Source organism: Numenius arquata, chromosome 6, assembly GCF_964106895.1.
Source record: "Numenius arquata chromosome 6, bNumArq3.hap1.1, whole genome shotgun sequence".
Classification (NCBI taxonomy): domain Eukaryota; kingdom Metazoa; phylum Chordata; class Aves; order Charadriiformes; family Scolopacidae; genus Numenius; species Numenius arquata.
In genome coordinates, this window is record NC_133581.1 from 18,024,071 (window position 1) to 18,051,627 (window position 27,557).

The 27,557-nt window shown below is 38.6% G+C and overlaps 1 protein-coding gene across 1 annotated transcript in view; it reads left to right on the plus strand.

Moving 5' to 3' along the window:
• SERGEF (secretion regulating guanine nucleotide exchange factor) overlaps window positions 1-27,557 on the plus strand; it is a 161,959-nt gene that overhangs the window by 22,442 nt on the left and 111,960 nt on the right. The window contains exon 9 of the mRNA XM_074148403.1: window positions 14,178-14,338. Coding sequence (XP_074004504.1) covers window positions 14,178-14,338 — 161 coding nt within the window. The remainder of the gene's footprint in view (window positions 1-14,177; window positions 14,339-27,557) is intronic.

Genomic DNA, 27,557 nt, shown 5'->3' on the forward strand with positions numbered 1-27,557 from the left:
TGTCAATTCACCTATTTGAAGCCAAAAAGAAGCAAAGGTAAAGGCAAGAGAAAAGTCACTGCCCGGTTAACTTCTGTCATAAGGTGCCTTTAAGTTCCACATTCATAGGTAATACTAGAGAAAGATCCACATGTGAACTCAGTAACTTGCAAGACCACTGTTGTTTGGTTGCTGTTCTGACAGACTGGGCCAGAGAGTATATAATTTGAGCTGCTTCCTTTCTGCCTCCCGGCTTTTGATTCATCTCCTAGACTCCCATGTGTTGTGGGTCCCAGCAGCCATCCACAGTGATGCTTCTTTGTCAGGCTCTGTTACTCAGCAACAAGACAGGAAGGCTGAGTTAGGGAGTTCCTCCCTACACTCCTTTCTAGCTGGGAAATTGGGGCTGAGTTCATTTTGAGTGTTAAATGTCATCACACCACATAACATAGTTGCGTGTGGTGGAATGATGATGGGATTGATTGAAATTTTGGCAGTTCAAAGCTCTTAGTAGTGTAAAGAATTGATGTGAAACAAACAGAGAATTTGCCCTTCAGAAATTTTGCAGTTATGCGAAGAGGATATAACATAGTCTCAGACAGTTTGAATACTTAGTAAGGTAGAAGTGCTTTGAGCTCACTTTGTGTAGAATAAAAAGCTGGAAGCTGAAACCAGTCATTACGTCATAGTTGAACTAATATGTACAGCAGCCGACTGCCAACCACGATATATATTTACTCCGCTTTCTTAGTTATGTTGATCTTTGGAAACGTGTACCAGAGAAATGGCTATTGCATTTTCAGATAACTTCATTTAAAGCTAAGCATTTACTAAGCTTAACTTTGAAAAAAGCTGCCTGTGTACACTATCTGTACCTGCGTTGATCTAGACATCTCATTTAACCTTAGTAGCATTTTAAGACTGTTAAATACTTGTTTTCATAACCTTTGAATGACATTTCCTCTTTAGTAATTAAATATTCAAGCTTAATGCTCATTAATGAATCTTACTATTTGAACATAGATAATGTGCTTTTTAAGAGCTTAGTAGCAGTTGAGTGCTTCTGAAAAAACGATACCTTTGGGGACTTTTTTTTATTAAAAAACAAAAGCCAAACAGGAACCACCACCACCACACCCCACCTTCCCCCAAAGGCTATCTGACTTGTTCTTTTCAAGAGGTACTTTTCAAATAGTGAATTTGAGGTAAGATACTGTAGGATACAGGAGATATATCAACAACTGTGAATTTTGAGTACCAGATTTGTAGTCTTACAGAAGAACTTTTTGCCCTTCTTTGATACTTGGAAAGTATAATGAGATCTGCCAGGAGAGTGTATCCACTTGCTCTATTTGGTAGCTAGACTGATGGCTTTTATTCTTTAAATTATTGCAGTTGTGAGAAGCCATAAAACAATCTTAAGACAAGTCTGTGATGAAAAATTTCAGTTGGCCAAATGTACTTGTTATATTGTCCATGTTTGAGTGCTAGGAATGACTCTGTGCTATTGTAACATGAAGTAGTATCTCTGTCTTAACACTGTATGTGCAGTGGGGTATTTTCTAGGACCTGGGGGTTTAATTTTTGTGTATTTGTAAGCATTCAGCTGACATAGCTTGATTTTTTGAGTGTTCTGAAAATACGATGACTGATGTCTGTGGTTTAGTGCTTTAGTCTAGTATGTACACAAGCGTGGTTAGTAAGTGATGTCCTTTAATGTTTGTTGTGTTCCTTAAGCAAAATCAGTTTTCTTTCTATTTTTTTTCTCTGTGCTGCTCTGTGGCTTGATAACCTTAAATAAAAGATTAATGATTTTTTAATATAGCCCATGAAAAATAGTGCTTTGCTTATAAATATTGTTGAAATCCAAACCTTATGATTAATTCCTCTTGTATAGTAGGAATGTATGTTGGTTTTGTTTAACTTTGAATTACGTTGTTGTTGATCTCCAGATCAGTTTTCATTTTGACTGTGTATTTTGGATACTCATTTTTTTAATAATTATATGCATGGAAGCACAGACTGTGAGGGCGCTAACACTATGTAGCAAGATTAATCTGCTACCTTGAGGAACTTGCAACCAAAAGCTACAGTGAGCCAAACCAACAAACTTGAAGTCCAGTGAACTGGAACAGCTGTCAGTAGGCACTGGATGTACCTGCTCAGAGATGCATGACCCAGAGCTGGCCCCCAGCGGCTGTGCAGCAAGCTCTTGTTGGTAAGTGAGGCTCAGTCTCTGTCCCGGTTTGAACAAACAAATCATTCCTACCCCAAGGAAAAATTTGAAGGGGAGTTTGCAAGCTTTTTTGCCCACTTGTGTTGTTTTTTAAGTCGTCTTTTATATAGAAGGAGTGATTTCAAGCCCAGTTTGTGGCATGATATTTGAAACTCAGGTGCAACTCCCTCTGTTTTTTGTAGTTCCTATTTTAACTTCTGTGCAAAGGCTGTCTCTCAGTGTAGGTATATATATTCCATGTGGATGCCTCACAGCTGAGATTGAGATCTGCAGATGAAAAGGAATTACATTTATCTGTCTCCTTTAGGATGCACATCATGTTTTGGGGATGCTCTGCTGGATTTAAGAGCTTGTTTGGCTCAGGTTTGCTTTCTTCTCTCTCCAGTATTGTGAAGAACACAGTATGTAATAAGAATAAAGTAATCACAATAGTTATGAGTTTTCTTTTTTGAGACAAAGACCTGGACGATAAGAAGGTATAAAGATCTGATTGATGCAAAATAGAAACCCTAGGAGGGGGTGAGGTTTCCTTAGGTAACTCATTCTCACTTGTTCTTAGGGTCATTTAATTAAAAGAAAAATTATTTGAAACATAGTGAAGACAAAGATCTATTCGGGGACAGTGCTTTATGTCAGATTTGCTAAGATCTTTTTGTCATGAATATAAGAAATCTTATTTTTCTAGAATTTCTACTAACTTTCTTTTACAAAGCTGCCCAAAATATATATACAGAAACTCCTTTAGAAATATGTCTTCCTACTTGTCCTTTCCACCCAAAATAGTAAGTAAACTGAAAATCGGTTTGGCATTTCTCATCTCGAGTTTTGGACCTTATAACAGCCGATGGTTGTTTTGTAGGAATTTGTACACAAATGTTTTCTTCCAGGCTTCTGCCTGCTAGTGACACGGCCAACTAGAGTCCAAGCAGTTCATCTAAAAGAAAATGGACAATAAAAATGCCGGAAGACAGAAGGTCAGGCTGTGGGGAAATTGGAAGGGTGACAGTGTGGATTACTAGGAGTTCATCTGGTTTGAAGAGTTGTCCTGACAAGTCACACAGTACAAAGTAGGGTGTTAAATCCTTTTGTGCTTGTCTCTTGCTTGCTCACTTTGCTAGAGATTAAAAAAAAAAGGCAAAACACCAAACAAACCCAAAACACTGTGGGCATGCACACAGGCAAAAGCTGATAGGTGAAACGTAACAAACTGCTGATGTGTCTGATTTAAAAGTCTAGGGTAGTTATTCAAAGTTTCTCTAATCCACCAGAGCTGTGTTGGAGCAGTGTTCGTCAAAATCAGGTCGCCCCATGCCCTTGGGATTCGAGTCTGTGCAGCGAAGTGGTCCTCTGTAGACACAAACTTGACATGTAAAATTGTTTCCCGAGTCTCTGATTTTTTTTAATCTTTTCACTTCAGAGCAAAGCAGTGACTCGTCCCCACCTGGCCACCTGCTTTAGAGCAGGAAAAAACTCATGATATCTTTACAAGATATCCTATCTCATTGTATTCTGTGAAGCATGAATGAGAGGGTACTGACATTCTTTTTAATGTCAGGAAAAAGCAAGCCATGAAGAGCCAGTTCTTATCTTCATTGTTGTTCCCTTTTTAATCATAAGGAGAAAAGTTCTCTTCTTATTTCCCCCCTCTCACTTTCAAACCTATCCCCCCTTATTAACAGGCAGCATAGCACATCAACATTAACATTACATTACCCTGTTCATGTACATACTTGGGTAGTCTTTAAACATAGGTGTGCTGGCACTGCAAGCGTATACAGATGCTTTAGCGATACAGAGCTGGTTGTGGGCAGTTGTTGCTTCATTTGCTAAACATCAGAAGTAAATCTCATTGGTGTAATTCCCTCTTTGCAGGGAATTTCAGATTTTTTTACAGGAGGGACTTGCATTGCATTCATTTTATTTACATAGGTAGTAACATTTCTAAAATGCTTCTAAATTTTTAGACTTCCAGATCTAAACTTGTGCCTCATGTTCTGTGTCCTGTAGCTTTGAAATGCTGAAAACATCTCACAGTCAGTCTCTTAATATGTGAGTTCTAATGAGGTAGAGGTCTGAGCTGGAACAAGAAGGCGGGAGTCAAAGGGAACTCTGCTAGCTGGGTAGCACCGTCTTGCAGATGATGGAATTTTTTCAGGGCATAAATAGCATTTAGATACTTTCATCATTATGCAGCTATTTGCACCTTTGTCCCCTCTTTCCCTGCATCAACATCCTTGATGTTAAGCATTGTGCCCATGCGTAGGTAGATGGCCCCATCCCTGTAAACATTCAAGGTCAGGTTGGACAGGGCTCTGAGCAAACCCATCTAGTTGAAGATGTCCCTCCCTATGGCAGGGGGTTGGACTAGATGACCTTTAAAGGTCCCTTCCAACCCAAACTATTCTATGATAGTTTGAGGTGGAATGTTGTGATTTTTTTTTTTTTTTTTTTTCATCCCCTGCATACTCTTAAACTCAGTCTCTCTTGGGGGTAGGGAAAAATGGGGGTATTCCAGAGGGAATACATCACCTTATTGTTCATTATTCATCCCTTGACTTCAAAGGGCATTTTCCTTTCCCATCCTCTTTTAGACTTACGTTCCTTCTGTCAGTGAGAATGCTGCAGTTAGAGCTGCTCGTTATTTGAGGTGAACAGCCCACTCAGTCAATTGTAGTTGCTATTCTAATGGTCCTGACTCTGAACAAGTGGCGTGATCTCCTGGGAGGCTCTGGAGGTGCCGTCGTTGGTTTTGTGATACTGTTCTGTTCTTCTGTTTCTTAAAAACAGCGCATAGTTAGGGTTGAATTCCATTGCACTTAGAACTCAGCTGCTTCTGGAGCTGTTGAGAAAGTTAAAGCCACGTAGCAAGTCCCAGGATTGGTCATCTAATGCTTTATTTTTGTAATGCTTCCTATTTCTTTGTAGGTATTGTGATACTTACTCTTCAGAATCATGCATGTCTAAGGCTTGTTATCTAGTGAAATCTCTGTGCAAATGGTCTCTGAATATTTGTTCTTGGGAATGTATCTTGTGGACAGCAACAAAAAAGCCCAGTTCTTCAGACTGCCATTGCAGAGCATTTCTTGTGATACTTGTGTATCTGTCTTTCCAGAACATGCCCTCGAGTCTTTTGACAAGGCAAATATTAGCGCTGGAAACTTAATTGCTTTCACCTTGTTTATCTCTTGTAGACAAATGCCTGTTCCTTCTAAGATACGCTCAGGTGGCAATGGGGTATTGAGAGTAGCAGGATCACTCACATTCTCCAAATTAGGCAGATTAACAAATGTTTGCAAGGTTGGAGCTATAGGTAATGCTTTCATAAAATGATCTAGAAAACATAGATATGTTGTAATTTGTAATCTCTGAATAAGATTTTCTGTAGCACTGTGTTGTGTTAAGTCTAATGAAATAAGACCTGGACCTTGCCTCAAAGGGGGTAAATGCCTGAGAGGTCCACTTACAGACAAAGAGGAAGAAAATGAGACACAAGAAAATAATTGTAAACAAATAAAAGCATATTCCTTGTATTATAATAGTTCAAGGGTGTTACTTTTTCAAAATGGTGTCCAGAAAGAATTGAATAAGTGCTTAGAAAGAAGTATCTATTCAGTTTTCTGGGGAATGTTAGAGGAAGAGATGCTGAAACGCAGAAGAAAGGAAATTCCAGGTTAGGGAGGCCTATATGGAAAAAAGCATATAACAGTGCAGAAGGACACAGGGATATAAATATAGAATGTCAGTGGAAGTGTATGACTCATACTGCTGTAGTAGCATAGTGCAGAATTTATTTGCAGACGTACAGAACAAAAACCCTATGGTATACTATGATGCGTTTGCAGATAGTTTTCCATAGCTGGTTAATGTTTTATGCATCCTGCTTTTTTAGAGGCATCACTAAATTGTGCTTTGATTTTCTTTTTTTTTTTCTTCTTCTTCTTTTTGTTAGGACTTTGGTTTTAGATGAAGAGTTAAGTCCTCTATTGAACCTTGAATGCAGCAGTTCTGTTTGCTGGGTAGAGATGAGTTAGATCTGTTTTTAATCATGTAACTAAATTTAGCCAGCAATCTGCATTTTAAGGCATTGCTATTAAAAGTCTAAAAGTGAGATATGTATCATAGTTTGAATTTAAAATGAGCCAGAGGCACAGCTGGTGAGGCAGTCATGACTCTCTAATCATGAGTGGAGAGAAGAGAGAAGTGAATTTTCCCATCTTGCTGGATGAATGCAAAGTGTGATAGGTGCTTCAACATTTCCCCCTGCCCCCACCCCTTCCTCAGCTTTGTTTCATGATTGCACGGACTTCATGACCTCCCCCCCAGCACTGCGTTTTCTTTTTTGAGCCATGACCTATATACGTTTGATATCAGCAGTATGAACACAACTTTACAAATATTTAACTTCTTAAGTTTTAATTTTTCTTCCAGTATATTCAGAGCTTTGTATGGTACTTCACATTTTCAGTCCCTCCTCTAAAAGTAAAACAGCCTTTATCCTGTCTAACACCCAAGCCCAGAGGGAAGACTGCCTAGGTATCTGGAGAGTCTTGGAATTTGCCATATTCAAAAGTTATTTTTGTCCAGTCTTTCAAAGCATGCTCTTAAGTATGTGTATAATCCCATTAACTGAATGTTGCCCGTCTTGAGACACAACTTAGTGAACTATGGAAGCAAAAAAGAAAAAGCGTACCTGTTTCTTAACGAATGAAAGTCAAAGCTGTTTAGATGTTTGATGGTGTCCACAGTCCTGATAAAAGATGGGTATGTTTGTAAAGTGCATGATAAACTTATCATGTCATGTGAAACTGCAACTTACCTCTAGCTTATCATACAGAATATTAAATTGACTTAATACAGCACTGCCTTTAGCAATATTTACTGTTGCCAAGCTCCCGTTCCCAAGGCTATTTTTCAGCCAGATTGATTCCTTGGCTTGGTTTACCTTCCCCGTCACAAGTAGTTCAAGCACAGTGAAGGCTGGTGGCCTAGGGGTGAGAACAACTGTTTGGGTCCAGAGTTTCTCAAGCTGTCTTGGTGTATCTTGGTGTAAGCTGTTGCCTAAAAAATTCTCAGTCTGTGCTTTGAAGCTCTTAGTCTGTGTGAAAAGGCTATCACAGTCCCAGTGTCTTCTCTTGAATTCTCCTACATCCTTATATCTTTACCTGCCTAGCCAAGTATTTTCCATTACATTGCATTATCGTACAAGTCATTGGATGTTTAATGTTTTGGTATCTTCAGGAGGCTCTGAAAGGAGACTGGATGATCTTCCTTTATGCTGTATCTGTTTACATTAATGCGGTGCAACAGAGTTCCTTGAGTTCCTACTGGTTGGATGAATTTTCTTCCATGATACATAATTGTCTTCTAGGATGATTTTTTTAATTTCATCCTTTTTTTTTTTTTTTTTTTTTTTTTGAACAATAGGAATGGGTCACAGTGAGAAGCCACTTATTTGCTGGATCATAGGTGAGCCACTGGTTCTAGGGGTGTGAAATCCCTTAGGTGACTTGTTGGTTTGTCTTGCCCATATTCTTGTGGTTGAATTGGTCACCAGATTTGGGAACATCAGATGTAGCTCAGAATGGCAGAAATGTTTAGCCCACTTGAAGAGTGTAGGAGTTTTAACTGAGAAATCCATACCTATTGCAGGAGGACTGGTGATGCCCTTACGGTTCTCTTCCTGTGGCGCTTGTGGCCTTTTGTTGCAGGTTTTTTTATAGGGTGCTTGGAAACCCTTGTGAACAGCGGCATATTGAGTAGATGCTCTGTGGACTATTCTGAAATAGGTATGTATTGCAACCTATGTCTGCAGTAGGCTGAAAATGGCAACTGAAACGATCCCCTATTTTTTATTGCTGACATCCCTGAAATACTTTTGCTGTTTTGTCCAAATTTTCCTGAAGACACATGACCTCAATACTATGCGTAGATTTGTGTTTTAGTGACACATTTTTAATAGCTATTATAAATGAATATGGAAAAAAACCCAGGAGATTGCCTTTTTGTATAATGATGCAGAAGTCTGTAAGGAGATAATAGGAAGAAGATTTGTTAAGAGCTGTGGGCAGCTCTGATACACTGAATTCCCGTGTAAGAGAATGAAGGGGCCATTTAAACCTTTGTCAGAGCAGATAATTCAGCTTTGTACTGAAACCATGCAGAGGTACTGGCATTAGGCTGTAGGTGTGGTAGATGAGAAAGTTTCTTAGAATGGTGGAAAGACGTTAGTGATTGTCCTGAAGGACAGCGGAGATTTGTAGTTGTGGGAAAGATATTGGTTTGACTGTTGTGGGGCATGGAGGAGGCAGAGGCAGCCTCCTAAATGTCAATTTTTAATACCTGCTGCTGTGAATTTTCATGCGAAAGGAAGCATTAGGAATTTTATATAGAACTTCCTATTTCAAGTCTGAAAGAGATTAAGCATTCAGGGTGAATATCCAGGATTCATTTGAAAAGTAATTGTTAATGCAACCATGAATTGAGATAGCCTAGATGAACTCTTTCATCTAGTATTTATGAAAGGATAGTTCAAAGCTTGCCTGGATACTGAATGGAGACTTCAAGGAGATAAAACTAGTGCAATCATGATATTATCTTAAAACAGGAAAATTGATATAAAGATGAATCTGAATCTAGTGAAAATAAGTAAAAATTAATGTTCCTATTTGTCTGTTTTGTTTTACTGAAAAACCAACCTGGTTTTAAAACTAAAATGCATTTTTTAAATTGCCAATAGTCTCTTATGCAGCTGAGCAGACTGATTAAGAAACAGCTAAAAGGGAAAAATTACATACTCTACAGCCTCAGCAGCACCATAAAGCAGCACGGTAAGAGCTACAGTGTTAGGCAGGAAAAGTGCTTTATGCAATGTTGCTGGATTTCCAATACTCCGAAGGTTGTGAACTTGTAATTTTGAGGCCATTCTCAACTGTCTATGCTTTGTGATAGCATAAGGACAGAAGGATGACATGAAGTAATTGCAGAGGAGCCTTTCTGATAGCGGAGTGCCAGTGTAGTGCTGCAAGCACTTGAATATGCACATACCTTCATCTGTATTCTGTGAGGGACATGAGCATGTGTTTCAGATGATTTGCTGCTGTATGTATACTGATGCAGACTGCTGGGTTTACAGTTCAAAGAGCAGGAAGAAACGAGATCTGTATGACCACGTAGAATCTCAAATGATGTTGCATATTGTTGTATGTACTATTTGCTTATGGGCCTCTTGGGAAGTTTTTCTTAAAAAATTTTCTGACCTCTGTCCTTTTTTCTAGCTCTCTGAACTCCTGTACTGTATGTTTCATTCAGGTTGTACACTGGAATGACAGAGGACACATGAATTATCTGTTACTTCTTAATTCTAAATGGTATTGAACCCTCTGGCCTTTGCCTGCTGAAAAAAAAAAAAGGAAGAGTTGCAATGAAGTCATCTGGGACAGTGTGGACGTTCACAGTTGAGGAGTTGAAGTGCCTTTTGGGATTGGAGCCTCTGTGCTCAGAACTGGGCAAGACCAAGGTCTTAGGAAGCACTGTTAGTGTCTTAGGAAGCACTGTTAGTATCTTAGAAGAACTGCAAAAACTTTCCAATGTTGTGTGCTGCTTTCTTTTAAACAAGTTAAAGAAATAACTCCTGCCTTTTTTTGCCCTCTTACTGTATATAGCCTGGTATGAAATACCTGATTTTTTTGATGCCTCAGCCACTTCCATGGTTGGTGTACTCTGTCCAGTTGACTCATCACTGTGTATGTTTTCTTGACTTATAATTAAAATCTGTTCTAGTCTAATATTAGATGAATGCTTCTTGTTATATCACCCTTCATTCTTAAGTAATTCATCCTGCAAGCTCCTTACTCTGTATGACTAATGTCTTTTTCTCAAATATTCTTAGAACATTTTAAAATACCATCTATATTATAAGCAGCACAGTAGCGATACCTCTCATTACAATTGCTTAACACTTTCTGTCATAACACAGTGCTTTCTTTTGCTTAGGATTTTGACAAGACTTTAACCTTTTTGGCTGGAATTTTCCATGCATTGGTGTTTGCATCAGCCTGAAGTTTCCACTTGAGACTGGATTTTTTTGTTTGGTTGGGTTTTTTTGTTTATTTGCTGAAAATATAATCCGTATTTCATGGAGAAGACACTTCTAAATTGGCTTCTGTTAGGTTCTCTCACAGAAAAGACAGATTTAATTTTTTTAATTTTTTTTTTAAAGGATCCGTAGGCAGATGTGTTCAGCTGAAAATTAGGAATGATTGAGCATGGGAAGGGGAATGCTCACCAAACAGGAGCAAGCCTAGGGAGTGAATTTCTGCCAATTAGAAATGAGAACTGAGTTGATGAGCACTGAGAAGGAACTGGTTGTTTACCTGATCTTTGGGCATTCAAGAAGTTCTTCCTAAAATAAAAAAATTAATTTATCTGGCTTTAATTTTTTTTAATTGATGTTCTCCATGTTTGCTTACCAATAACCACCTGAAACTTGTTTCCCTTATAGTGGCAAAAAGGAAAAAGTTAATTACAGTTATTTCTGTTTGTAAAGAGAAACAGTTTATGTTCTCCTAAAGGCTCTGATTGGTTTTGCATGCGTAAGTAATTCTGTGCTTGCTTGTCCAGTGAAAGAAAATAGAATCTGTGGATGTAAAGTGTTTTGTTGTAGCTAAACATTATTGCTGTCTGGTTTTAATCCTTCAAATATGCTTGCATTCTTCAGTTCCACTGAATTTGCTGGAATAATTTGCAATAATAGAAATGAGCGTACTTCAAAGCCTTTGTAAGGCTGAGTAAAACCACTGGGATCAGTTTCCAGTTCTATTACTTCCATTTCAACTTGGTGTTACTGTTGAAGTTTCAACGTGGGGCCTCAGAAATTGATCCGATAACGGAATTGCAGAGTGAAACTTGAAGGAGACCAGTACCCACAGTGTAGTAGAAAAAAAGACCAAACTTGTACAGACTCTGGCACATGGAAAAAGACACTAGATAGTGGAGAGAGGGGCTTTTTCCAGTCATTGATGAAGACTGGATAAAGTGTCTTTATCTCTGGACACAGTAAGCAGCTGATGGCAATTACAGTTAGGCAACTGTAATTAACCCTATTGAAAAGAGGAATGGTTTCTGAAAAGTAAAAGTAGTTAAACATGAAGGCAGCAGCTTGAGGCAGATGATGGACTCGCTATCCATTAATTCATAAGGGGAAATTATGTATGCAGTTTGGTTTGGCTTCAGAGTAGGTGGTCGTGATGTTTTGCTCTATCTTGCAGTCGGGGAGGCTGTAGACCACTGCACTTTCCTCCACCTTCCACGGAATTGCTTGCTCTGCACGGAATTTACTCTAGCTGCTCATCAAGATGGTGATTGTGTCAGTTGCTCCCTGGTTTCTCCTGGTCACTGGCACAGTGGGAAATTTTTTTTCTCAGTGAGTAACCAGTCGGGTGTGTGTTGGGATTTTAGACTGCCTTCATCTGAATCCAGACACCAGCTGCAGACACGACTTGAGACAAGGTGGAGCAGCACCCTGATGTGACGATGCAAGGGATCATTTTTGTTATATGGGGGGCTGGTGTTTCTTTTTCTTGTCTGGGTCCAGACAGAGCACCAGATTTGGTTGGGGAAAGAATCCCTCTCCCTTACCCCCTCAAAGTCAGACTTGAGAGGAACCTCTGCTGTCCTTGTGTACAGCCTAGAGCTATAGACTGTATATGAGGATCTGGGTCTGTATTATCAAATACACTGCTTGCCTTTCCAGAGGTCTTGCAGGTTGCTGGTGTCTTTGCCTGTGGCACTTGATGCTTTTGGTTTCTGAGAGTTGAAATGATTTAGTTGAACTATGGTCCTTGGGATCAATACAGCAATGCCTGGGTAGTGCTTGAGAGCCTGTGGTATATTAATGATCTAACTAGATGTTACAAAAATTCTTTCTGGCTTTGAATTTCATAAAACCCAGCTTCAGTTCCTGTAGTTGATGGAAAATAGAGCAGCTTGCCTGTCCTTTTCCAGTCCGCTAATAGGGTTCTGGATAGATACAGTAACCTGGTCTGATGTAAAAACCTAAAGCTTAGTCCACATTTAAATTTGTTGCACAACATACTGATGTAGGAGAGTTTTGTAGCTGCAGATGTTTTTAGCTGAGATCTATACCAGTTTCAAAGTAAATATATTACCTCAAGAACAAGCATGTCTTTTAAACTGCAAACTGTTTTCCTAATCTCTGTAAGGTATACTGGTAGTTCTCTTAATGAAACTTGTTTTAATGCTTTAACCTAAAAAATGAAGCTACCTTATTGAAAGGCCTCACTCCTATCAAAAGTAATATGTAACTGGTTTCAACTTTTCCCTGAACTGCTAGGGAGCTCCAAAGGAAGAAAATATTTGTGCCCTTGAGAGAGAAGGACAACTAATTTTATCACTTAATTATTTCAGAGGAAGCATTATCAGTGCACTGAGAGAACACATCTGAAAAACTGTTGCAAAGATTGGAGTAAAAGATAACACTGATAGTAGATTTCCAAGGAAAATGCATAACAGCTGAAATATATTAAGTTAGAGCTTTCCAGTTTATTTACAAGATACATTATCAGCTTAAACTCCACAAACTAGCAGTGCCCACCTCTGTTCCCTTCAATACAGTTTATCAGCATCCAAAGGAAAGGGGAGGTATGCAGGTTTCTGAAAGTTTGTGTTATGGCATGCGTTAAGAAAACCCTCAATTAACATCTTTGGGTGATGTGACCAGTGCCCCCTGCTCCTGATCCCTCTGTGGCATATGTCTGTACTGTCTGACAAAGGGAGAAGTGTGTGTGTTGAAGCTGACTTGCTTGACTTCGTTGTGTTTTCCTCAAATACACATCATTTGGCTTATGACTTGAGTTCAATTCTGAAGAGGAGTTTGAGGCTTGGCTGAAGTGTGTATATAACTCAAGGTCATTGCAGGCTTCCTTATGGGGTGGGATGTGGGTTGCTGCTTCTACTGTTTACGCTGTGTGTATATAACTTTTTTTTAATTGGAAGACATTGGAAGGGACAGCTTTTCATGAATTACCTGCAGAGATCTATTTACCTCATTAAGAAAATAAAGCTATCTCATCATTGTGGTTTGGGTGTGGAGTTTTTTTTTTTGATGTGTGTTGTTTTTTGTTGGTGGGGTTTTTTCAGGATTTTTTTTTTTGTTTATTTGGGTTTTTTTTGTTTGGTTTTTTGTTTGTTTGTTTTAAATATTGGAAACCAAAGGTAAAAAGAACTGCTTTATGGATATTATCCACACTAGGGAATGGACTTTTGGGTGTCAGTCCCACAGCAGTGAACCTGGTATAATATGTGGAGAGAAGGGTAATCCATATAATGCTTATTTTGTTTAAAGTTATCTTTTCCTTGGCCAATGTGTATTCCTGTGAAAACAAATGAGTGCATTTCCAATGTTCAATGACAGCTGCGGTGGTGTTCCTGGCTAACCAGTTGCTGTCCTGAGGGCTGTTACTCAGCTAACAGAAGCTGTGACAGAAGGTAACTTCTATTAGGAAAACATAAACTGTATGTTAAATACAGGACATGCGATGGATGTCTCTATGGCAAAGGCTGGGAATAGAGAAGAATCTTTTATGTTTCAGAATAGGCTGTTTTGTGTGTGCTTCTGTTAAGCTAAAAATATATAATTTGTATAACCAAAGTGCATATATTGTATGTAGAATGCCCAGCTTTACTGATATGGTTTCATTTATAGCTCAAGCCATCCTGTAGATGTTATTCTGCTGGAAAACAAGTTAATGAACTTTGAGTAACTGCATAATATGTCTTTAGCTAGTTTTAATATTTTTTTTTCTGCTCCCAGAAGTGAGTTTTCACTAGGTTTTTGAAGCTTTAGACAAGATGCATTAAGAAGTGTTGTTCTAGTTTTGAATTGGTATCCAAATGTCCCAAGAACCTAGTGAAGAAGTAATCTTGAAATGTGTTTTCTGTTTAGAAACTGGCAAGGTATTCACCTGGGGCAGAGCAGACTATGGGCAGCTTGGAAGGCATGCAGTGGTTCCCGATGGGCAGGAGGCGTGCATAGCATCTGAACAACAATTGGAGCTGTTGTGTAACGTTCCTATTTCAGTGCCTTGCCTAAATGGAGCATCTCAGGTAAAGAAGAAAATTACCTTTTCTTTTTCCCCAGGTTTTTTTTTGTTTGTTTTTGGTGCATTAAAGTAATCCGAACAATTTCCTAATAGAATCTTGCTGAATGCACAAGCCCTTACTGCTCTTCCTGTAACCTCAGAAGTTAGTACAATTCAATTATTTCAAATTTCTTTAAAGGCTTTTGCATTCAGAAACTGATTTTTCCTTGGTGGAACCAGAGTTACCATTAGCAGAAGATGCCAAGTTCTCTCCGATGTCATCAATGTGTGGAGGAGACAGTTGCACCTCCAATACAGCCTAGCAGATCAGCTGGGACCCTACCCAGTTGCAGTGCTACTTTTGTCTGAAGCCCTCTGTAACAGTTTATCCAATGGCCTTTCTCTAGCTGATAAATAATAATGCTGCAGCTTCTAGTATGTTTCTGTACCTTGTAACATCCTTGAGTGATATTGGAGGCTTTCTTTTCGTGTGGCTAATTTGATACAAAATTATTTATCCTCAAGCATAAAGATGATCAGAAAGAAAACTTAACTCAAGTTGTTTGCTGTAGTCTGACATGACATGCAGCTTGTACTGCCTACAAACGATTTTCCTGGCTTTTTCATGGCTGAGAGGCAGCATATGGCAATTGTCCTGTTGGCAGGCAAATGTGCAGGTCCCATCTGGGCAGGTAACCAGTCAAAAGGTATGCATCTTCCTGTGGGGTAGCTGGCAGTCAAAATGCAAGGGGTAAGTACAAGTTGACAGCTTCAGCTGCAATGTATGTACTGCGTCTCCACCTCTTGGTAGTCTTCTGTGGTGAGACCTTGGTTAGAAGAGTCAGCCTCTGCCCTTTCCCATCATCAGTGTTCTGTGGATGTGTGCACTCAGATGTGAAGCGGAGCTTCAGAGCCCAGGGTGCTGCAGTAATGAATAATTTGTTTAGTCAGTGTTGACTCCACTGAGTCTCAAACAGCTTTCTTACTAATTCTGAAATGGGTGTCCCTGCTTATGTCACTAAATATCTATAGAGAACACCATTGTTGAATCTGTTTCATGCTGTTATTCATTTGTGCTTTGGGCAATGCCTCGAGAAGGTAGTTCTGTTGTTTCTCGTACAATACAAAGCCAAGGCAGCCATAGCTTTTGCACAGGGGAACTTATGCTTGCCAGGACGAGTGATCCATGAAGGTGAAGGAAAGGGCTGCATTTAGATGTATTCCTTGAAAATGAAGAGAAAAACAATCTAATCTTCATTCTGCTGCCCTCAGTGCTCTTCCTCCTTTTAGACCTATGAGAGACTTGATTTGAGTGATTAGCAAGAGCAGTGTTCTGGAGCAGGCATCATTCTTTTCAGAGCTAACAGCATGAAGATGATTTAAGAAGAGCGTGATCAAGAGCTACCATCATTTGCATCCTAAGAGGAGCTGTGTTGATGAGAAAAGGAAAAAGCAGATAAGAGCCTAAATTGTTTCACTTCAAGATTACAAAATAATGTCAGAGCTAGAATTTATACTTAAAATTGCATTAAATTGCGGTATGTAGGCTATGTGGAATGTGAGCTGGTTTTGGTTTACACGCAAGTTATCCCTTTTTCCATTTGTTGTTGTACAGAGATGAGGTTTGATTTGAGAGCTGAATTAAAAGGAATACAGAGAAGATGAGTTATTTTCCATGTTTACCTTAAATTAACGATTTCAATTTGCATGTTTAATGTAGAGAGCCAGTTCAACATTTGGGGATTTCAACTAATGATTTTATCCATGGTCTATTTTTATAAATAACTTTTAATGATCCAACTGAATTTTTGGCAAAGTTGTGGTCTGCTGGTTGCTTCTGCACTGAAGTTAATATTGTTAAAACCAAAATGGAGAAACTAATCTAAGGGTTAGAGGACAGTATAAAAGGCACACTAGTTTACCTGAAGGACAAAGCTTTAGATTTAATCTCCTATGCTGCTCCTTCTCTCCATGCTCACGGCTTACCTGCTTTGTCCACTGAAGACCAGGGATTCTCCTTTCTTTGTGCTGAAATTAATATAATGTCTGTGTCTGTGTACCACTCCAAAACCAGATTTTTGAAGTGTTGTGAGTGACCTGTTCCATTGTGAGTTCGACTTCATCTGACAAACTCATTTAGAAACATTGGCATTGAGAATTATGAGCACTTTTTTCTTGCAATTGAAACAACAGAAGAACAAAAGCCTGAGTTTTAGGTATGTACTAATTATATATGTCCTCCTGGCAGCTTTAAGAGAGTGCGTGGACATCAGATTCCTGAAGTCTCATGTGTTTTAACTTTTTGAATTATGCAACTGCAGGTCTATTATTTTCTTCTCAGTGCTTTGGTGCATAACCACCATGGAATAGGATGGGGCACTGAAAAGAAACTTGAGGCTGTAGCAGAAGTCAGTTGTGCGAGATGTTATGCATGCAGTGCTCTTGTGTTGTGAGGCGTCCTTGATTGGACCTTTTCAGAACATCTGACTCATCTGCTGCCTGATGTGCATTCATATCCACTGCTCTTCAGATGAAAGGACAATTAAATACAAATGGCCTGACATATGATGAGCCTCTGTATTTAGCAAATGCTACAAAGACCTGGTTTAATGTTTCTTCCTTGTCAAAATGCTTTTCTAGGCCGTTTGATATTTTTGGTTTTAATAGCTATCGTTTTGCTGTTTGTGGTATGTTCAGCATGTCATTCACGCTGCAGCAAACATTTGCTGCAGCTGTAAGCAAGTGAGAAGACATTGTGCAGTGTGGAACGTTTCTTGCTAAACTGGATGAAGGAAGGGCTACAGTCATTTTGGATATGCAGCACTGTTCACATGGAGCCATGTTTTCATCATATCCTTTCTCTAATTAAACCAAGCTACGCTAGATTACAATTTTCTGAGGAGGGAAATCTGAAATTTCAGTTAAGAAATTAAAAAAAATTCTATGTCACACTGTCACTTTTGAGTATGTGTTTTCTTGGGCTTAATTGACTCCTCAGTTTGACCATCACCCAACTTAAATCTTGATCATGGATGGAGGGGCCAATTGTGTCAGGGAATGAAAATAACCAATGGACTTGTGGCAGCCAGTACTTGCTGTGTTTGTCCTGGTCCTACTGTGGTCCATAATTCCAGCGTGTGCACTTGTCCCAGTATGTGTATATTTGTCCCATGCAATACAGATTGTTTTGGATCCTCCATATGATTCCTTTCTTCTGGGAATGTCATCGTGAATACACACACTCTCATGGTCCTTTGCAGTCAAAGTTTATTGCCAGTCTTTTCAGTGGCAGATGCAGTAATGTGTCATTTTTGTTTAAGTATTTGAAAGATAGCTTTGTTTTTAGTACACTCTCAGTTTTTCCCTTTTTTTTCTCCATTCACGTTGCAAAATGTTAAGCCTACAAGACAATGATAATTAATTGGTTGATTATTATATGACTCATAGGTTAATGTATAGGCATTGTTATTGCCTTAACATATAGACACAATAATATTGAAAATGGAACCTTTTGTTTTACAAAAATAGCAACTGTTTTTGTGTTTTCTGACTTCACAGGGAAAATTATTAGAGGCCTCTGTAAGTAAAGCTGTAGTTGAGACTTTAAAGGTTATTAAAAGAAATAAACTGGTAGTGTTATGTATGCATCATTTCTGTGCTGTGTGCATGGCTTTTGTATACTTAGTTGTTTGACTGGGTACTGTAAATATTTGTGGCTATGTTCTTTATTTTGAATGGTCAAAATGAGATTTATATTTTTGTTGGAGAGAAAGAACAAATTGAACTTTCCTAAACCAGGTTTTATGCTCAGAGTTTGAGAATGTATGTGTAGTAACTGACCCAGTAAGCTACTTAAAGAAACCACTTTGGTTGTTAGGGAAGGAGATAAATGCAAAAAAGTCTCTCCAGTTTTCCAAGCTCAATAACTTTCAGGTAATTCAAGGGTGTTGTTCAATAGAAGTGGTGGTGTGAAGAACAAAGTTTCAGTAAACTCTGTTCCTTGTTCTTCAATTCGCCAGTTTGCCTCAAAACTCCTAACTGTGTCACAGAAAGACATATGGGCCCTGGAAAAATTCATAGTAAGAGGTGGTTCTTACTTTGCAATACTTACAGCTAATAATAAAAACAAGCAGGGGATGGGAATGGAAGTAGAGAAATGACCTGACTTCAGGTGCAACAGGAAGTCAGCTGGAAAGCTGAGAAGAGAACTCAGGTACTACACATTTCACTCCACATTCCACATTACTCATTAAGCTTTGTCTCTTGTCATATCAACAGAAGGGAAAGTTAGTTGATATCTGCATGCTCCAGACGGGTCAGATTGCTACCTGTGTTATATTTCGGTTTGTGTATGTTGCTTTCCCTGAATGTCGTTTAATGCTGTTAAATCTGTCCATCTAGTGATTCTTCCTGAGGAGGAACACCCATAGAAGGAGAGGTAAAGACCAGCTCATCTTTTACTGAGGGGTTTGTGAGGTCATTCTGGACCAATTAATTGAATTATTCTCAAGTTGAAGTGATGTGGAGTTTCGCACTTACTAAGCAAGTAGTGCACTGTTTTGTTGGGTTTTTTTGGTCATGAACTGTTATCTTTTACAAGTTGGTCTTGATCTATATCCTTTGAGAAATGGCAGTGTTGAATTTTCCTTGATTGGTGCAGGTTGGGTTTGTTATGCTATTTTAGAGACACAATGATAAAAATTGCAGTGTAGGCTCCTTTAATATTCCTGCAAGAGTGGAAATCAAGTTCTTGGCTTATCAGTTCATTTTAAGTGACAAAAAAGGAAAATAAAGGCCATAGAAAAGTGGGTTCTGATTAACTGTGCAAGTGAGAAGATGCAATTAAGAGTTAAAATAGAGACCAAATTGTTGAAATTATCATTAGGAGAGGGGAAAAACCAAACAGGATGATCAAAAGAATGGAACTGCAGTCTGCATACAAAATAGAAAGTCTGTGTTAGATTATCTGTGTTTGTGTCATCTGCATGCCCTGTGTGGGAGAATAACAGAAATCTTGGCAATGCTGCAAGAAGACGGAGAGGAGTTTGCAGTTACATCACAGGGAGTGAGGAAACGTGGTTTACTTTTTAGGTCAGTTGGTTCTCCCTGTCGTGCTCCTAGCAGGAAATTGAGAACTGTAACAAACTGCTGAAATTCAAATGCAACTCTTTGGCTAGGTAGCCATTCGTTTGTTCTGTGCTTTTCTTATACCATTAAGACATGACTGTGGTTTGTAAAGAATATCTTACGGCTTGGGTGGAGAGACATTTAACACTCATAGCAAAGTCATTTCTAGAAGTTGGGAATTACCAGTGTGTTAGACAACAGAGGATACTCTGGAAATATTAGTCTGCTCCATGAAAACCGTAACCTAGTCACAATTTTGTTGTAAATGATTTGGTGAAGTGAAGCTCAGCTATTTAACGCCATGTGAGAGGATGGGGAGTTTCGCTTTCCTCTTCTCTTTGTGGTTGTAAGCAGAGCCTAGATCACCAACGCTAGGTGCGTAATTTTTGTAAAGCAAAGCGAAGATGGTATTTGTTCCAGCACTGTGCTTCCTGTCACCCATACTGATTTCTCTGGATCTGGCATTGCAGAAAGGGAGATGGGAAATCAAATTTGCACCAAGTGAATGGCAAAGGAAAACTCCCACCCTGCCTTTGCATGCCAGAGAGCATATGCTGTGTGAGTACAAAGTAGACATTTTCCAATTATCACTTTTGCAGATGAGGGTTAAAATGACCAAAATTGCTCTGCTGGGGTTGTACTGTAGCACTGAGGTGGCAGCCAGGGGTCAGGCTGCTTTCATAATCTGTATGGGAGACCATAAAGTGTTGATTTGCCAACAGTTCGGGTGAAGTAGGAGAGGACTGACATGGGATGAAGTCAGAAGTTGGAGACCGACCCACCGTGTGATGACTGAGGTGTTATAAATGTGAGTGTGGGTGAAATCTTAAACTTCATCATTCATAAATTCATTTGCCATTTGATAGTGTGTTGCAGTTAGAATTCCAAATTAATATCATGTGGAGGTATCAGGGAGACGGAAATAGACTAAAACTACTGGCAGCACTAGTTCTGGCTTGTGTAGACATGCATGAGCTGTCAGTAGTGTAGCCCTAACAATGAGACCAAATTGGCAGCTATATTTAATGACCCTATTAGTAGCGAAATGACTAATCGAAGTTATCCCGTTTGTGACCTGCATATGCTCATACTGTATTCCTTAAGTTAAAAATACTGTCTGGGTCCCATCCTTTTGCATGGATTGTTCTAATAAACAGTGTACCATGACTGTGACTCAGTTTGAGCTCAGAGACAACTTGTCATCCAGCTCATTGCTCCTCTGAAGTACTTCTTTGCATGAACAAATGCCGTGAACATTCTCTAGTGCCATTCACATGCATGATGCGGTTAATGCCTACTAATCAAACATGGGAAGTGCTGCAAAATTGCTTAAAAATATTTTTGGTGTTAAGACAAAGCTTCTGAGAGCAGCAACCTTGGAAGTTGACAACTGTTAGTGCAGAAATCTAGTTCTGCCTCACTGACATTGTTTCAGTTACTTTTTTCATCCATGAGAAGCCTAAACAGAAAGGTTTCAATGTAAAAAGTATCCTAGTTTGAGGTGAGTCGGGTCTAAACCAGAGTATGTGCATGGACATGTTCCAAATCCAAGTAAAAATATGGTTTGAAGCAAGAGATTGGTGGAAAGCCCTAAAGCATGCAGTTTTTCATTCTCAATTTGTCATTAGAACTGTTATGGAGAAGGGATTAACAAATCAATGCAGGCTAAAACGAGAGAAAATCAATAAGAAACTGTAGTGAACTGGAACAAAGCTATCAATTTACAGCGTTCTCTGCAATGAAATCACATCCATACCTTCTTTTATGGATGGAAAAATAATGCAAAAATGATGATTTGGAGTTAGATTAATTCTTTTTTACCTGGCTGACCCCAGAACTTTAGGTCAAAAACTTCTGGGGTAAATGCTACCTGTGTTTCCTTTTTCTGTTTGTGTTGATGAGTTTTATTGGCAAGTTCTTTAACAGTGGAGTCTCAAAGGAAAAAATAGTCAAGGAGAAATACATCATTTAAGTTACCCTCATAAGAATTTGCTGGAACGCTCTCTTTAATTGTTTACTTTTTTGTGTTAGTACAAGTGACTTCATTAGTTCTTCATTGTCTTTCTGTCTCCTTTTCTAGAGAGTGTTAATGCTGAAAGTTACTCCTTAATAGGTATGTTGTGTTTTGGACTGGCCACTGAAATGAATGACAGATGCTCTCCCCCACCTCTCTTCCCAAGGAGAGGGAGGGAGAGAGAGAAAGACACATATGAATTTAGAGAAAATAAACTACTTTATTTCATTATTTTATTTTTATTTTATTATTAATATTTCATTATATACAATATATGCAAAACTGTATCAAGCTCTCAAGATGACGATCACATCACTGTCAGGCACTGTGGAAGTCAAACCAAACTGGACTCAGCAACGGATGGGAGCTGAACTCCGGAACTGGATTCAGGAATGCACAGGTCAGGATCAAAGGCAGATGAATAGACAGAATCTTTCTCGGACACCGGCCCTTGAAGAAAGAGGGATGACCTTTTGATCTCTCAGCTTTTATACTGAGCATGGGGCAGATGGGATGGAATACCCCGTTGGTCAGTTTTGGGTCACCTGTCCTGTCTGCTCCTCCCCACAGGTGGGATCCCCTCTGTACTCTTCTGCTTCCCACCCGCCAATGGGGCAAATAACAAAGTGAGCTGACCTTCGTTGTTATTGCAATAAGTATAAGCAAGAGCCTCTCTGCATACCATTCCTTGGCATAAATTAGAAACAATCAGGTCTTATCAGTCTCTGGAAGCGGACTATAGTCTTAAAAATATGCCGCTAATTTCAGAGAGTTCGGTTAATTAGAAGAGACTTAGCTGCAAAGTAAAATTACTGAACAGAAAACTGATTCTGTTCTATCTAAAGCCAGGACAAGGTAGTATGCATTATGTAGCTGGAAAATACGCTGGGCTACTGGGTAGGGTACTACAGATGAATGACATGGGGGAGGTCTTAGTGGCTCCAACTCTACCCGTCTATTGAGTTGTCGCATTGGTCCTTTCAAACTCATTTGTCACTGTGGGGCCATAAACTCACTGAGGCAGTGCTGTTAGCAGACAGACAGTTTCTCCCTGCTTTTAATTTAAGGATTTTGGATTTGGTTTGAACTTGGCTTGTGCTTGTACTTTTACGCCAGTGATGGTGTTTGTTTTCATTTGTCTGATGTTTCCAGCTTTCACTTATCAGTGAGTCACTTAATCTGTGAGCCCTGCCATTCTTTTTGGCCTCTGTGCTTATGTTGTAAGTTATAGTAAAGCTACTGTTTAACAAAAGATTCAAAAGAAAAACTCGTGTTTCCTCTGTGATGCTTGAAGTTGTAGCGATGCCATGGCACGCAGCAAGTTTCAAAGACTGGTTTATGGGGTAGCTTGCTAAATGACAGGTACCTACCTGTTTGTCCTCCCACCTGGTGGCTCATCTCCTTTGCCTGTTGGCTGCCTTGCCTCTAATTTAAACTGAAGTTGTCAAAGGCAGAAGCTACCTCTGAACTCTGTGTTTTTTACGTGGTCTTATATAGCCTGTGCCTTTGCCCCAGCATTCAACCAACAGAACTTGTTGATGAGAGGAGGAGGAAGGAAAAGAAAAAGTAAAAATGATGCATCTAATCCTGTGAGGACAAAAATGCTAAACTGTCTTCTGTTTTAAAACCTGCCTAAGGGTTTTTTCTTATTTAAGAACCTAAGGGTTCTTAAAACCTGTTGATGTCTTGCAGTTTTTTATATAGAAAAAGTGAATAAAAACCTTATAAAGAAAAAAAAATGATAGTTCCTTAGAGGTATGGTTCCAAAAATGCCGCCACCTACATTTTCCCACTTTTGCTCCCATTTTCCCATTCTTCCTTCTCTTCCCAGGTGTAGAGCTAATGTAAACACTCCCTTCCTTGGTAACAAGTGCTTAGGGAGCCAGTTAGGAGTTCTTTCAATGTGTTTGTTTTTCCAGATCATTGTTTGGCATAATTTTTGTGCTCTTAAGTGTTAAATTAACAAGCATTAAATAGCCTATTTTCCTCCTGTAATTACCTCAGTGGAATCCCTTCCGTCCAGCTTTTTTAAGTTGTCAAGGTTTACCTGCAGCCTCTGTTAGTTGATTTCACACATTGAAAGTGTGAACCATTCAAAGCCTTGAAAATCTAAGACTTGGTTTATTTCTGTAGAAAGAAAAAGAAGAAAAAAAACCCCAACCAACCAAAACAAAAATAATCCAACAAAACCAAACCAAAGCAAAAAAGCCAGGCTCTGCTGGACCTCACAAGAGATTATGGGGGTGAAGGGATGAAAGGCATCTAACAAACTTCATCTAACAGAATTCAGCCACTTTAATCCAGCCAGAGATATTAGGGTGTCTTAGATTTGACTGAGTGCTATAGTAAGGTACATTGTAGGTGTATATAACAATGCAATTCCTTTATTGCTTTTGTATATGCCAAGGTATAGTACTTTGTGTTTTAAGTTCTTTGTTCTCTATACAGGTGAAAGTATAGGATATGATTTTTTTAGTTCTTGAATCTTAATGCCTTCTCATGTCTTCTCTGTTTGGTGCCCTATTTTGATTTCTCGGGGTTTTATTCTTTTTTTTTTTAATGTCTGAATGGAGGAAAACCTTTTTTCTTTGGTAGTTTTGGGAAAGGGTTTATGACTTAAATGCACAAAAATGAATTCCAGAAATGGCAAACAGTGAATTGATTATTTTTTTTTTCTTTGACTTCTTGATCTACTGCTGCTCTCCCTTTAGGATTTAACCACTGCAAAAGAAAGATGAAGGCATTCTGATTTTCCTAGATGCATTACTTACTGTGGTAATGCAGTTAAAATGAAAAAAGGAGCACCCACTTTTAGAGCAAATAGCTGTGCATTTACAGAAATTTAGACAATAATTGTCTTAAAATTATGAAAAAAACTTTGTGACCTTTGGGAGCACAGTTACAAGAATTTATCAGAATTTTGTGAGGAAATAAGAACAGGAAGTTAGATAGAAAGCATTGCAAGATTTTTAATTATTGCAGTTGTTTCACATTCTTGGTTTAAATGTATTTCTTCCTTACCATGAAAACCAGATAGAGAGATGGCTCTTCTCCTTCAATGCTTATCACTGAAGTTTTTTCCAGTTTGCTCAATGGATTGGATTATTGAGGCTGCTGTGGTACTATGAAGGCAGAAGTTTTTCACCTGGCCTGCTGAGATCAACCAACGTTTGTGGTGTTATGTGAGCCTATGAGTCCTGCCATTTGTCCTTCCCCGGGGGGAAATAATGGTTTTGGCTCAGCTGTTGTACCTGGGGCTGGCAAATTCAACACATCAGACTAGTGAGCAATGTTCTGTAGTTGCTTTCATGCTATCCGAACACCTTGAAAACTCAGGGAATGAGAAGTACAAGTGAAGTGACTGTGTTTGCTGGAGAACAGAGGTATCATCCTGATTTTTAATCTTCTGTGGTTGTCATATATATATATGTGACATTATATATATATATGTGACATTATATATATATATGTGACATTATATATATATATGTGACATTATATATATATATATATATAAGCGCTTTGCAAAATTAGCTGCATAAAAATCTGGTCCAATTTGCAGTTTAGCATACAGCCATAGCTAGTGAAGGTGCTTTGGGGCCTGTGCAAAGGTAGAAATGGTAGAAGTGTTTCTGAATTGGTCTGTAAAGCATTACAGTAACTTCCCATGTTGGCTACTGGCAGCTTGGTCAAATACAGAGTTTTCATGCACTCTATCATTGATTGTTCTGATACCACCTTGCTTAATACTGTACATGATATACAATGAATTCTGCTGTGGATTTGTGAGGCAAATCTGTTTCTTAGCATCTTCTATTTAGAGAAGTTGGCAAAAGGCAATCTTTTCACCTTAAGTGGTCTGTCTGGAATACTGGTATGAAGAACTGATTCAGGTCTGAAGCCCTTATTTGACCCTACCCTTTGTTTCATGTTCTTGAGTGAATTGTTGGACAAGGAGAACATTTATTAAAACAATTCTTATTTCCAACACTGATATGGGTATTTGAAAGCATAAGTCTTATTATCAGTGATCTTATCTTGAGCTAGCAGGTGTTAACTTGTCTTTTGAAAATTTAAGTTTGTCATGTTTGAAAGGATTACTTTGAAACTGCATGCCAGTTTCTTAAGAACATGCAGATAGGTTTTCTATTTTTTTTTATTTTTTATTTTTTTTGCTAATGTTTTCATTAGGAATCAAAGTCACAGGTTGCGGTGGGAGGGGATGTTGTTAGTCTTCTGAAAACAAAAATTCACAATCTTCTCTCTTGCTGTTTCTTGGCACCTGTTGTGGTTTGATTCTTAATTCTGTTTTAAAAGAAGATAAAATATTATTTCGTGGTTATGATATCACGTGGAAATATAAGTAACTGTAAACAAATAAGAAAATGGATATCTGTGATGACAGTCACTTTTTAAAATGGATATCTGTGATGACAGTCACTTTTTAAGTTTAATTGCATATCTCTAAGACTTCTTTCTCTTTGATACTGCTGATTCTACTCAGTATTTGTATGTAGGACCTCCATTACACAAAATTGAGGCTAAGAAAAATGTAGAGACTTTGTACAAATGCATTTACACGGTCAGGTTTGAAACTTTCCATGGAGTTTTTTTGTGTTTGGTTTAGATGTTAGACTGAAATCTCCTAAACAAAACAATGTTGAGATTTGCAGCTTCAGGGAATGAGAGAATACTTGGAACAGAGTAATGGAAGGCTCTCTTTTGGTTCAGCATTTTGCATTGAGTCTTACAGGATTAATTTGCTGTCTCTGGTTTTCCTTGCCACAGCAAGATTGAGATACAGATTGCTTGGGGGGGCACGAAAAGCAAAATGCTTGTATCTTTTTACTTAAAAAGATTAAGATGGTACCTGTGAATTACAGTGATGCTGTTTAATAATCTTAAGATACCATTGTGTTAGCTTAGCTGAGAAGCTGTTCAGAAATATGAAATATGATATTATGTGGATTTAATGTCTTTCGTGTTTGAGACATAATGTGTCCCACCTCCACCTCCTCAACAAATGAGGACAGCATGGAGACATCTAAAGTCTCTTCTGGTCAAATGAGTTAGGAGTGCACTAAGACTGACAGTATTCAGGGTCTTCAAGGATGACTGGTTTTGCGTGAGGTCTCCATTTGTATTCAGATTGGCAGAAAGCCAGTGAGAAAAGAGCATTTATTCACTCACCTTGAGTTCGTGCTCAGCATGCCATGGCAGAGAGAATTCTAATAAAGTCATTTTATCTGAGGACTTCAAATTTAGTAATTCTAAGTACATGAGGGACTACTGATGTACCACTGCTGAAATTAAATAGATGTTCTAGCTTGCTCTTTCAACCTTTTTTTTGCCTGTACTCTCCCTCTTAACACTTTACTTTCTGACAACTTCTTTTAGATACCTGTGTTACTACAGGGATTTCAAATTATGCTGCTGCTTATTATCTTTTTCACCACAGGTGACATGCTTCAGAAACGTTTCTTCCCATTCAGTGAGACTGCATGTGCTTTCTCTTTGAGTCCTGTGACTGAAAGAGAAACACTGTGCTTTCTCTTCTTTTGTTATTATGGGGCTAAGCATTCAGTTTTGATACGTGTGGGAAATCAGGAACAAATTCTGAAATCCTTTTACTCATGTTAGATAAACGTGATTAACTGTGATGCACTTGTATCGTATGCATGTACATTTATTGACAGAAATGAATAATATACCAAATAATACTTGTGCTTGGATTCCATCTACCTCTTTTCTTTTATATTCAATACTATATGTTGGCTGATATTGAGGGAGAAAATGAATCAAATATATTAAAAGACTTGGAATGGTGATGCTAAATTAGTTTTATGTTTGAGCTAACAAAAATGAACCTATGAATTCTATAGAATGAGTAAAATGAGGCTATTTTGATGTAACAGTAATTTTTAATTAAATTCATGGTAAGACAGAGATGTCAGAAGTAGTGAAAATACAGGTGTTGTGCTTCTGTTGTTATATGTAATTTAATATACCTTAGATATAATTGAAGAGGAATACTTTGATTTTAGAGAATTGGTATTAGAAAACCCATGGCTGTTATGTTTGTCTGAGTTGCACCTCCCAACAG